The sequence below is a fragment of the Emys orbicularis genome, chromosome 2 (genome assembly GCF_028017835.1).
Source record: "Emys orbicularis isolate rEmyOrb1 chromosome 2, rEmyOrb1.hap1, whole genome shotgun sequence".
Lineage (NCBI taxonomy): Eukaryota > Metazoa > Chordata > Testudines > Emydidae > Emys > Emys orbicularis.
In genome coordinates this window covers 58,942,023-58,955,684 of record NC_088684.1, presented here as the reverse complement: position 1 = coordinate 58,955,684, position 13,662 = coordinate 58,942,023, and the positions used below count along the sequence as shown (strand labels likewise).

At 44.9% G+C, this 13,662-nt stretch overlaps 1 protein-coding gene across 8 annotated transcripts in view; it reads right to left on the bottom strand.

Moving 5' to 3' along the window:
• EYA1 (EYA transcriptional coactivator and phosphatase 1) overlaps window positions 1–13,662 on the bottom strand; it is a 121,586-nt gene that overhangs the window by 96,449 nt on the left and 11,475 nt on the right. Inside the window, exon 3 of one of the 8 annotated variants that reach the window (XM_065397607.1) lies at window positions 6,616–6,627. The exons of the other annotated variants lie outside the window; for them this stretch is intronic. Within the exon in view, the coding sequence (XP_065253679.1) occupies window positions 6,616–6,627 (12 nt within the window). The remainder of the gene's footprint in view (window positions 1–6,615; window positions 6,628–13,662) is intronic. 8 annotated transcript variants of the gene reach the window in all.

Here is a 13,662-nt window from a genome sequence, read left to right as displayed (position 1 = left end):
AAAGGCAACGGCTTTGCACAAGAAATCATTAAGACAACATACGCTACCCTACAATGCCATTTCATCATACCAGCCTTTCCGAGTACACCATGCTTTAAGCAACTAAATGTATATCTACAGCCTTGAATCCAGCTTAGCAAATGATTTTGCCTGGGAATTAGAGCTAATCATTGACAGGAATCCACGTGGAGCTTGCAAAATGTGCAGGGGTCTCCCCAGGTATCTTTTTCTCTCTGTCCTTAGATCAAATCCCCTTTTGATGCCCTATCTCCCATTTTCCCAGCCATGAGTGTGCATGTTAGTGTGTGCATATTAGCATGACTGTGTGAGGTAATATAATTTATTCAGGGGGAGTCATTAGATTGACAGAAGGGGCCCCTGTCTTCCCTAGCTCTCTGTGCATGCCTTTTCCCCTTTTACTTGACCTCAGCCAAATGATCTATCCCTAACCCCTCAAGCTTCTTCTCCTTCCTGGCTACTCTCTTTTCACTCCCATATAGGGTTCTTTGCCTGTAATCCCTATCTCACGGAGATCCAGATTAGGCCCAGGCAGAGTTTATAAACTCTAGTGCACTCATTGAACTACTCCTACTTCTAATAACTCCACCAAAAAAAATCCCTGTTAATAGGGAAAGGGCGGGGAAACAGAGGCAGAAAGAGCCCAATGACTGGCCCATGGTCACATAGCAGATCAATGGCAGAGCCAGGAATAGAACCCAGGTCTCCTGGGACACATACCAGTCCAGTACCCTACACACTAGACCAGCTGCCTCTCTGCAGAGTATGCATGTATCCCTCTATACACTGTGAATAAGTGTCACTCCACACCCTGCCCACCACTTTGTGACTCTTTCTAGCCCAATTTTCATAAGGCAGTTATTCTCATGGGAATGATGCTGGGGGATTTGTTCTCTGGTTAACAAATGGGATGGGGGAAAAAGAAAGAAAAAGAAAAGAAAAAGCTGAACCTCGCTTGGGAGCTGCGATAGATGGAAGCTAATTTACACTAGCACTGTTTCCCCAAGCTTCTCCGCTGTTCAGTATTGTGGAGCCCATTCTATGCCTTTTTGGCTTTTATGGAATAGAATAACCTTCTTCCCAGATATGCAGGGCCACTGCATTGCTGGCATCTGCAGCAATTCAGGTGCTCTCACGGTTCAGAGCTCTAACATATCATTTCTTCTGGAGAATGCCTTTTTTGGAGGAATATTAATTTTCTAACTGGAAGAAAATGCCATAGTTGAAATAAAAACCTGGTTCATATCTGCTGCTTGCATTTCATCTGGATTTCATATTTTTGTTACAGAGCCATTAAAGGAAAAAAATGATCAAAGTCTAGCTTCACCCTCTATGACTTAACAATATTTTACTGCAATAATTTTTAGAGTTTAGAAACAGTTTAGAAGTTTTCAACCATATAATGCTTCCTAAAATAAAGAGGAAACAAATACATAAAATATACTGGGAGCTGCATGGTCAAAGCAAGAAATGTAACACTAACAGATGACTGACACAATTTAAATTTGACACCATTTACCCCAAATTCCTCTACAATACGTCCCATCTCAACTGTTATGTTTCTTGCATATATGAAAATTAGGGTAAGAAAGTGAGGATGCAACAGAGTTCCTGATCTGGATTCTCATTTGTAAGTGTAATTTACAAATAAGCTTTACTAGACCTTCACGATGAAGAATCATGACCCTCATAGAGCTTCATGCTGCAGTTAATCAGTAATTTAATAGTGATGAATAGGAACTGAAGAGCCTTCCTCCCGCAAGCAGCCACAGTTTTATCAAAATGTCAGCAAGTAATTGCATACTTTGATCTGCCTAGGACCCAAGAAAGTAACGTTGGAGGCTCATAGTTTGTTACGCAAAGAAATACATTCAGAAATGACAGCATAGCATTCTATCCCGCAGAAATCACTTACAAACAGCCATGGATTCTGACGGCAGAGAGCACTGTTCAACCCATCCAAAAGACAAACTGACCTAACTGAATGGTGAGGAGAGAAGCTAAAAGAGGGCAGTGAGAAGAGATGAGCTGGGAATAAAAGAGAAGAGAAGAGATGAGCTGGGAATAAAAGCAAGACGTGCAACCCTATCAGAACATCGTTTCACTGATCTATTTCAGAGTAGCAGCCGTGTTAGTCTGCATCAGCAAAAAGAACAGGAGTACTTGTGGCACCTTAGAGACTAACAAATTTATTCGAGCATAAGTTTTCATGGGCTAAAACCCACTTCATCAGATGCATGCTTATGCTCAAATAAATTTGTTAGTCTCTAAGGTGCCACAAGTACTCCTCGTTCTTTTCACTGATCTATGTGTATCAAGTGGAAATGGAGCCATCCAATGAAGCAAAACTCTGGAAAGTCATGGTACATTATTCTGTTCATAGCAAGTACAGTACCACCCTTCCTTACCGCATGTGCTGTTTTTTCCCTGTTGCCTAGTAAATGCTTCCTAAATGTGCTGCGGACTGTAACTTCTCTACTTCTCTCCCATACAATAAAGTATGTGCAAGCTGCTCTAAGCTCAGTATGTCTCTGAGCTACCATTGGGACTGGTACCACAACGATGCAGAACACATATTGCAAGTTTTCCTGGATAATTTTTAACAATTGTGAGACAGAGAAGAAAGGACTGGCTGACAGTTCCCACTGATGCTGCTCAGTAGCTCAAACTGAATGTTAAGCTAGTAAATGGAGGTGGCACTATTATTAATTAAGATATGTTTTGATTTCTTTCACTTGAATCAACTCAAGCCCAGGGTTCAAACTCAGGCTCCAGCCTAGCTCCCCTTCTGTCTACACACAAATTGCCCTAACCCAGGGCTTGGACCCAGGGTCCCAGAACCCTAAAGGGATGGAGAGGCTGAGCCTGTATCAAGCTGGGACCTACAGTTCAAGTCCTACAGCCACATTTTGAGAAGGCGCTAGGAAGTCTGGGATATGGGTGGTTGGACTCGAACCTGCATAATGCAGCATAGATGCTGGAACTCCCGGTTGGGACCCAGAGTTCAACAATTCCTAACCTGGGGTTACAAATGAGTGTAGATGCTCAAGCCCTTGGTTAACAAACCCAGGGACTGCTAAATCGAGTTCTAATAACTCTGGGTTTACATCGCTTACAATGGCACAGCTTCAAGGTATTTTCAGAAGTGAAATATTATCCCTCCTTCTTCATAGAGAGCGCACAATTCATCGCTGTGCTGCTGAGTTTCTATGCTGCTGAAACACCAGTGACACAAAGCTGCACTAAAACAGAGGTGAATCATGCCCAGGCTGTTCGTAGGAGTTCCAGGAATAGAACCCAGATGGGTTCTTTGCTGCAAACATCCCTTGCTAAGGAATAGCGTCAACATCATGCACAACTCATTTAGATTGGTTTGTAAATCAAAGGAATCTGTACAATCTGTGCAAGTGGAATGTTTGCGCCAACTATTCTTTTGTATAATTGTTCCTTTCCCCATTATTTCTGACATTTTAATCAGATTTAAAAAGCAAAACAGAACCAAAAAAACAAAAAGCAGACTATTAAGGCTAGCAGATAAGAGTTCAGAAAGCTGCATGAAACACACACACAAACAAGAAAATACAACAGGCAAAAACTGGAGTTAGCAAAGCTGTTGAGGCAGCATTAGATTCATTGCATGTTGAGCTACTTTCATAGAAGACTTGTTATTTAATATAAATTAAACGGATCCTGTTTGTGCATAGATATTTTAAAAATTTATCAAGAATTACTCATATATTAGTTTTTGAACACCACTAAAGGAAATAGCTATACAACACAACCCACAAGCATTAGCTGGCTCACCTGCCACACCAATCGCAAATGCACAAATATCACACAACACTAGAAGCTGCCAGGTAATAAGCACTTTTTAAAACCCTGTTCTTAACTATAGATTTGGGAAGCTACCTTCAAGCTATTTTTTAAAATCTTGATAATAAAAAATATAAAAATTAGCATTAATGCAACATTAAGATTACAAATTCAAGCATGCTGAAGTCAGAGGTTCCAGAAGATAAGATTCCTACTGCAATATGAACTTGAACATGTCACACATCTTGTACACTTAATAGTGATTGTATTACTGTTAGTTAATTGCAAAGTAGTTTTAGCTGTCGGTCCTATGATATTAGAAAGACAAGATGGGTGAGGTAATATCTTTTATTGGACCAACTTCTGTTGGTGAAAAAGACAAGTTTTTGAGCCACACAGAGCTCTTCTTCAGGTCTGGGAAAGGTACTCTGAGAGTCCCAGCTAAATGCAAAGTGGAATAGATTGTTTAGCATAAGTAGTTAGTGCATATTGCAAGGGTCCATTCAAGGCAGAGTGGCCTGTTAACACTTCTGTAGTCATACGACAAAAAGAGGGGGTTTCTGCTCCACCTTGCACTGAGCAGTTTATACTACATGGTTAGGTCAACGTAAGATGCCTTGGGTTGACCTAGCAGTGGAAGGTCTTCACTTAAATTTGGCTCCACCTGACATAAGTGCCTCTCTATGCCAATTTAGGAACACCATCACCGTGAGTGGCATAGAGTAACAGTAGATGTAATTAGGTCGACACAGTGTTAGTGTAGACAACCGTGTTGCTTACATTGAATGTAAGGCCTGTTATTTCGGAATTAGCTGAGTTATTTCGAAAAAAAAAAGATTCCGTCCACATGACCAAACTTTTTTTTCGATTTAAAGGGCTCTTTAATTCGATTTTTGTACTCCACCTCGGCAAGTGGGTAGCGCTTAAATCGAGATCACAATCCCGGGTTAAAGGTATTGTGGACACAATTCGACGTTATTGGCCTCCGGGAGCTATCCCAGGATGCTCCCTTGTGACCGCTCTGGTCAACACTCTCAACTCCAATGCACTAGCCAGGTGGGCAGGAAAAGCCCAGGGAACTTTTGAATTTCATTTCCTGTTTGGTCACCAGCAGCACAGGTGACCATGCAGAGTCCACCATCACAGGAGATCACGCAGTCCCGGATTCGCAAACAAGCTCCAGCATGGTCCGAACGGGAGGTACTGGATCTCATCGCATGCTGGGGAGATGAGTCTGTTATGGCAGAATTACGTTCCAAAAAAAGGAATGCAAATACCTACGCTAAAGTCTCCAGGGCCATGACGGAAAGAGACTACTCCAGGGACACAGAGTAGTGTCATACAAAAATCAAGGAGCTCAGGCAAGCATACCAAAAAGCCAGGGAGGCAAACGGGCGGGCTCTGGGTCACAGCCCCATACATTCCGCTTTTACCGTGAGCTCCATACAATTATGGGGGGTGATGCCACCATTACCCCACCACTGTCCGTGGACACCTGCAAGGGGGGAGTTGCACGGAGCGAGGAGGAAGAGACATTGGAGGACGAAGAGGAGGAGGAGGAGGACAGTGTACAGGCGGCAAGTGGGGAATCCGTTTTTCCCCTAGCCAAGAACTAATCTTAATGCTGGATCCAATAGCCTCCCCTCACTCCCAAGGCGGGCTCCTGTTCCCTGACCCTGGAGAAGGTACTTCTGGTGAGTGAGAGCCTGATCAGAGCCACGCGGTGGGGGGAACCCAGCCGCGCTGGGTTGTTCGCGTTTAGAGTAAATGACTCAGCTCATCCCTGCTCTGAGCCTGATCGGAGCCACGCGGTGGGGGGCGAGAGGTGTTATGTGCAGTGATCATCCCAGAGAGCCCGCAGGCCCTCCTTTTATATGGCAAACCCACCAGGCATTGCTTGCTGTGGGAAAGGGGGCCCAGTAGTTTGAAAGCATTGAAATGAATGTAGAAGAAGCAGAACCCCGTGCGCCCCTAGGGGCTGCCTACAAGATGAATTCTGTTGTCCGGCCGTGTGTGATGGCTTACTCATACCAAAGTGCCCCCTTTGTTCTCTGCAATGTATTTTTTAAAATACTACCCTCCCTTTTTCTCCTCCCACAGGTGCAAATGTTTCAACGTGGCCCCTATCTACTCCGTCCCAGAGGCTGGTCCAGATTAGAAAGCGGAAAAAACAAACTCGGGACGACATGTTCGCCGAGCTCATGCAGTCCTCCCACACTGATAGGGCCCAGCTGAATGCATGGAGGCAAACAATTGCAGTCACGTAAAGCATTACAGGAACACGAAGAGAGGAGGGAGGCGCGTGATGAGAGTAGGCAGGACGCTATGGTCAAGTTCATGGGGGAGCAAACTGACATGCTCCGCTGTATGGTGGATCTAATGCGGGAAAGGCAGCAAGACCACAGACTTCCGCTGCAGCCCCTGTATAATCAAACTCCCTCCTCCCCAAGTTCCATAGCCTCCTCACCCAGACACCCAAGAACACGAGGGGGGAGGCTACGGGGACCCACACACTCAACCCCAGAGGATCGCCCAAGCACCATAAAGCTGGCATATGCGAACTTTTGATTTGGTTTCTGGACTTGTCCTTCCCTCCTCCACCCCTCTAACCTCCTCCATCCAAATCTACCTTTTAATTTCTCTCAATGCATTGTGCATCAAATAATAAAGAACAGTTTTTAAACAATTTTGACTTTATTTCCTTTCATATATATATAGGGTGCGGGTAACTTCAAGAGAAACAAACAAACAACTGTCACACCGTACCCTGGCCAGTCATGAAACTGGCTTTCAAAGCTTCTCTGATGCGCAGCGCGCCCTGCTGCGCTCTTCTAATCGCCCTGTTGTCTGGCTGTGCGAAATTGGCAGCCAGGCGAGTTGCCTCAACCTCCCACCCCGCCATAAAAGTCTCCCCCTTACTCTCACAGATATTGTGGAGCACACAACAAGCAGCAATTACAATTGGAATATTGGTTGTGCTGAGATCTAACTGAGTCAGTAAACTGTGCCAGCGCCCTTTCAAACGTCCAAAAGCACATTCTACCACCATTCTGCACTTGCTCAGCCTATAGTTGAACTGCTCCTTACTACTGTCCAGGGTGCCTGTGTACGGCTTCATAAGCCATGGCATTAAGGGGTGGGCTGGGTCCCCGAGGATAACTATAGGCATTTCAACATCCCCAACAGTAATTTTCTGGTCTGGGAAGTAAGTCCCTTCCTGCAGCTGTTCAAACAGACCAGAGTTCCTGAAGATGCGAGTGTCATGCACCTTTCCCAGCCATCCCACGTTGATGTTGGTGAAACGTCCCTTGTGATCCACCAGTGCTTGCAGCACCATGGAAAAGTACCCTTTGCGGTTTATGTACTGGCTGCCACGGTGTGCGGGGGCCAAGATGGGGATATGCGTTCCGTCTATCGCCCCGCCACAGTTAGAATCATAGAATATCAGGGTTGGAAGGGACCTCAGGAGGTCATCTAGTCCAACCCCCTGCTCATTGAAGCCATCCACAGTGGTCTGCACATTTCCCAAAGTCACTACCCTTGATAGCAGCTGGTCAATGATTGCGTTGGCTACTTGCAGCACAGCAGCCCCTACAGTAGATTTGCCCACTCCAAACTCATTCCCGACTGACCGGTAGCTGTCGGGCTTTGCAAGCTTCCACAGTGAGGGCTGCTCTCATTTTGGTGTCTTTGCGCTTCAGGGCAGGGGACAGCAAGTCACAAAGTTCCATGAGAGTGGCCCTACGCATACGAAAGTTTCGCAGCCACTGGGAATCATCCCAGACCTGCAACACTATGCGATCCCACCAGTCTGTGCTTGTTTCCCGGGCCCCAAATAAGCGTTCCACGGCATGAACTGGCCCAATGCCACCATGATCTCCCAATCGCCACATGCCGTGCATCTAGGAACGTCTGTGTCCATGTCCTCATCAGTATAGTAATCACAATGTCGTCGCTTCCTCGCCCGGTTTTGCAGGTACTGAACATACTGCTGGATAATGCGCGAGGTATTTTCAATGGTCAAAACTGCAGCAGAGATCTGAGCGGGCTCCATGTTTGCCGCGCAATGGCGCCTGCATGGGTAATCCTGGAAAAAGGGCGCGAAATGAGCTGTTCGGTTCAAGATGGCTGATATAAGGCGGTAAATGGTTGTCTTCTGTAGCTTCCATGGGAGCCCAGGACAGCTTCCGCCGCTTTCTCCAGATTGTCTGTGCGGCTCTGTTCACGATGGGTGAGAAACAGCAGGGAATTGTTGCCTTCTGTAGCTTTCACGGGAGCCCAGGACCGACAACATGGAAAAAGCGGCGAGAGCAGAGATTGCGGCGGAAACGTGAGCAGAGTTTGTGGCAGAAGCTGTGCGGCTCGGTTCATGATGGCCGAGAAACGGCGGGGAATTGTTGCCTTCTGTAGCTTTCACGGGAGCCCAGGACCGACAATCTGGAGAAAGCAGCGGAAGCTGTGCGGCTCTGTTCACGATGGCCGAGAAACGGCGGGGAATTGTTGCCTTCTGTAGCTTTCACGGGAGCCCAGGACCGACAATCTGGAGAAAGCGGCGGAAGCTGTGCGGCTCTGTTCACGATGGCCGAGAAACGGCGGGGAATTGTTGCCTTCTGTAGCTTTCACGGGAGCCCAGGACCGACAATCTGGAGAAAGCGGCGGAAGCTGTGCGGCTCTGTTCACGATGGCCGAGAAACGGCGGGGAATTGTTGCCTTCTGTAGCTTTCACGGGAGCCCAGGACCGACAATCTGGAGAAAGCGGCGGAAGCTGTGCGGCTCTGTTCACGATGGCCGAGGACATTCGAAGGAGAAAACCAGGAGACAGGCAGTGCACCGTACTGCACCGTCTGCTGGCAGTATGGCGTCTGCCGTAGCTTTCACGGAGGGAGGAGCGAGTGACGGTACACACCCAGAAAAACCTGTGAGAATGTTTTTGCCCCATCATGCACTGGGAGCTTAACCCACAATTCCAATGGGCGGCAGAGACTGCGGGAACTGTGGGATAGCTTCCACAGTGCACCGCTCCGACATTCGATGCTAGCCTCGGTACTGTGGACACACTCCGCCGAATTCACGCGCTTTAGTGGGGACACATAACATCGAATGTATGAACTCAATTCTGGAAATTCGAATAAAATAACTTCGAATTAATTTCGTACTGTAGACGTAGCCTTACTGGCTTTCTGGAGCTGTCCCACAATGCCCACACTGACAATACAATTGAAACAAGTGAGGACATGCATCACCAACACAAGGAGCCAACCCACACAAGTGATTTAGTAACTTCAGTGGCTGTATGCCAATGTAAATTAGGTTGATATAATTTTGGAGTGTAGACATTGCCTTAGTTGTGATGCTCGGAGTACCTTTCCCAGATCTGAAGAAAAGCTCTGTGTGGCACGAAAGCTTGTCTCTCTCACCAACAGAAGTTGGTCCAGTAAAAGATATTACCTCATCCATCTTGTCTCTCTGTTAATTAACATTTAAACAAGGGCAGAAAATATATATATGAGATGTATTCAAAATGAGAGGTAGGCTCAGATATATATGAATTATTGCAGTAGTACAAACCTTAATTTCTGGAACTTCTCATTTATGAGTGCATGATTTCTCATCTTTGATACTGAATTAATGCTACCTTTTTCATTTAAAAGAATGGAACCTATATCCCCACCTTACCTATAATGTTCACTTTGAGTGAATCCTAAAATACACATACCCTACACTCATAAAAACATACAACAGCTACTCCCTAAGACCTCAATCATAAAATCGATCCTGGCAGGCAGCTGCCTGCATCCATGTGGCACACAGAGCACCATTAAAATCATTCAGGCTCTATGCAGGCACAAGCATCGACTCAGACAAATCCAATTGCAGGATCGGGGTCCAATTTTATCTTCTTTATTTGATCTCAAGGAAATATGCCAGGAAGCATTGCTACATTATACGTAGAACTAAGAATCAAACTTCTGAACAGCTTCAGCAAAATAAGCTTTCCTCTCTTAGGAAGTGCCAGTTCACTTAAGGATGTTACTTTTCTAATGACGAAATTTAATGAAAATATCAGAATTAATAAGCCTAGAAGTTAAAGAATCTTCTAATAGCACCAGCAAAAACTAAGAAAATATATTTACTTTATATTTTCCCTTGGATTTCTTTGACATTCCAGTGCTGATTTCTGTAGCAAAGTTAGCATAATCGTCTATCTATATCTACTTTTAAAATTATACTTGCAATATACACATTTAAAGAGCCTTCTATTCTGCAGTTTCTACTATCTGGAATAACCTCTCTCTCTACCTCATCAACTCTAAATCTCATTCCAAATTTCATCTGAAAATCTCTTTTCTTCTTTGCTTATATTTCTTAATTTCCTTTTCTGCTATATATTATTTGGCTCTGGTAATAGGCTTCTGTAGGTATTAAAATGTATACATTAACATTATACATATGTAGACAATTTTCACATCTAAATCATCAGATTCCCAATATGCCACACTATATCAGCAGTTAAATGCTATGCTAGTAGAGATACAGGCTTTCAGTGATGGAGCATTTTTCTGAAATATCATTTCATATATCTACCACTAATCAAACAACAAGATTTGTTTAGTCCAACATCCTTTATATGTCCAATTCAAGTCTAACGTTCATTTGAAAATTCAGAGAACTTGGTCATTTATGGTAATTCAACATTCTGCCTGCTTGGTAGTCTCTAATCTGATGTGGTTTTATCTCCAAACTATCATCTGAACTAGATTCCAAAACTTGTTTCCCATTAACATTTGTGTAACCAGACAAACTCCCAAATGGCATTAATTTTGGTCCATGTCAAGAAAGATAGGTGTTCTCTCTTAGTTTCCTTGCAAAATAGCAAATAACACAATAGTGAAAATTCATCCTTGAAATCCATTACTTCCTTTTTATACTACTACTGACAGTGGGACTTTGGCTGCCAAGTGCCTAAGGCCATGTCTACACTACAGGGATTATAACAGCACAGCTACTGTGCTGTAGCTTAATCAGCATAATCCCGCAGCCTACACGGATGGAAGGGGGGTTTTTCCTTTGGTGTAGGAACACCACCTCCCTGAGCAATGGTAACTGGGTCGACAGAAGCATTCTTCCACTGATCCACCTGTGCCTGTACTGGGGCTTAGGTCAGCATGGATTTTTCACATCCCTGAGCAATGTAGCTATGACAACCTCAATTTTAAGTATAAACTAGGTCTAAGTCACTTTTGAAAATAAGATGCAGGCTTCTCAGTCTACTAGGGATCGCAATGCCGAGCGCACCAATGCCTAAATACCTTTAAAAATCTGGGCCCAAGAGGCTGATTCTCATTTACATTGGCATCTTAACACTGCTCTGGCAGAGTAAAGAATTCATAAATGTGGTGCAAATGTAAAGGAGCGTTAATGAAAATGAGAATCAGGCCCCAATATTTCTTCTGATGCTTAAAAAGGAGGCGGCAAAAAAATGTCTTTAAAAAAAAGAAATATTAAAAAGATCAAGGAAATAGTTGCAACAGATGCTACATTTGCACCACCATTACCTGAGGCTTAGTGTTCACTGTAGTGAAAACTTACTTACCCTGGGTCCTGCATACACCTATATACATCCTTAACTTTATCTGCTTGGGACCACTCACAGTGGGTAAAGTTAAGCATATGTGTAAGTATTTGCAGGATCAGGGACATTGCTGTCTTCTCTAACGTCCTACAGCAGCTATAGCCTCAGCGTAGAAAGTCATGTTCATGTTAGGAAGTCACAAGTAATCATATATAAGGCACTAATAAATACATAGAAATAATAATACCACCTAGCTCTTACTGCCGCAGAATTATTATTTTCCCACAGAGACAACTGTTGACTGCATTCATCTTCTCCTCTTCTTGAGTATATAATACATTATAACAGACATACCCCCAAGCACATAGACATCTAGTACAAAAAATTCTTTAATATTAAAAAGTTATGGCATAGTCACTATACCATATGTCCAAAAGCAACATTTTAAATAAAAGCATTTAGGCAATGATAAGTTACAATAACACCAACAATTGTATTCATGAACCTATCCTCCATGAATTTATCTAATTCTTTTTTGAACACCTATACTTTTGGCCTTTACAACATTCCATGACGAGTTCCACAGGTTGACTGTGTGTTGTGTGAAGAAGTACTTCCTTAGGTTTGTTTTAAATCTGCTGCCTATTAATTAAGGCTGAAATGTTGATCACAACTTTGGACACTATTGTAACTTCTCACTATTAACCAAGATGGTCAGGGACATGACCCCATGCTCCAGGTGTCCCTAGCCTCTGACTGCCAGAAGCTGGGATGGGACAACAGAGCATGGATCACTCGATAATTGCCCTGTTCTGCTCATTCCCTCTGAAGCACGTGTCACTGGCCACAGTTGGAAGACAGGATACTGGACTAGATGGACCATTGGTCTGACCCAGCATAGTCATTCTTATGTTCTTAATGATCATTTGAAAAGCATAGCTATAGAAACACCCTATTCTGCTTTTTAGTGAAAAAACTTAAGTCAAAGATGCAACAGTAGATATTGTTACAAAACCCCACCTCTTTCTTAACAAAATATCTGTGGAGATACACAGATTTCCATTTAAAGTTATGATGTGGCAGCCATGAATCACTAGATTCCTTACTCCTGGGGAAATTCACCATATATATATATATATATATATATATATATATATATATAATTCTGTGCATATTTTAAAATTCTACAAAATTCTGCAAATTTTATTTGTCAATAAATAAATGTGGCTCCAGCATGGCAGTGGGAAGCAAAGGCCACTGGCCGCATTAGGGTGGGAGCTCACCCTGAAGCCCCCATGTCCCCCAGTACAGTACTTAGCAGTGAGGCTGCACTCAACCCTAACACAGTGCAAGGGCTGGGCCTGCCCCAGAAACACCCTGGGGCCCTGCTCCTCTGTGCCAGGTGCACCAGGGGTGGGTGGCAGGCTCAGCCCAGCAGGATCCAAGTATGGAGGGGCTTAGTGTGGAGGGATCCAGGTGTGGGGTGAGAGGTTTCTGTGTGGGGCAATCTGAGTGCGGGAGGCTCAGTGGGAGATCTGGATGCACAGGGGCTCGTTGGGGGGCTTCAGATGTAGAGGCAATGGGACTCTGCAGGGGATCCAGGTGAAGGTGGTTGGGGCTCAATGGGGGTGGGGTCTGGTTGTGGGGAAATGGGGCTCGGCGGGGAGGGGTCTGGGTGCTGGGGGAGAGGGGCTTGATGGGGTGAGGGTCCAGGTGCAGCTGGTTGGGGCTATTCCACCCCCTTCCTTCCCCACTACCTCTTCCCGCCATCCCCCTTCTCTCCTTACCCCTTCCCCCCTTATCCAGCCCTACTCACTGTTGCACAGAAAACACAGAAGGGGAGCACAACTGGCACTAAGACCCAGGAGGTAGCATTCAGCTGCAGAGTCAGTGGAGCAAAGACGCAGCCTCCTTCAGCTCATTAGCTCTGGGCTTGCAGAAATGGGTGGGGGGTCAGTGGCACGTAACCCATGTGCCCCCCCATGCCTCGCCTCTGTTTGGGAGGGCAATCCCCCCCAAAAAACTGCATCCATGGTAGTTCCCCCTCTTCCCTCCTCTCTAGGGTGACCAGACAGCAAGTGTGAAAAATCAGGACAGGGTGTGGGGGGTAATAGGAGACTATATAAGAAAAAGACCCAAAAATCGGGACTATCCCTATAAAATTGGGACATCTGGTCACCCTACCCCTCTCCCCTGCAGCTTCCCTTTGCTTCCCTGGCATTTTCTGCAGGGAAGCACAGGAATTTTGGGGGGGAGGG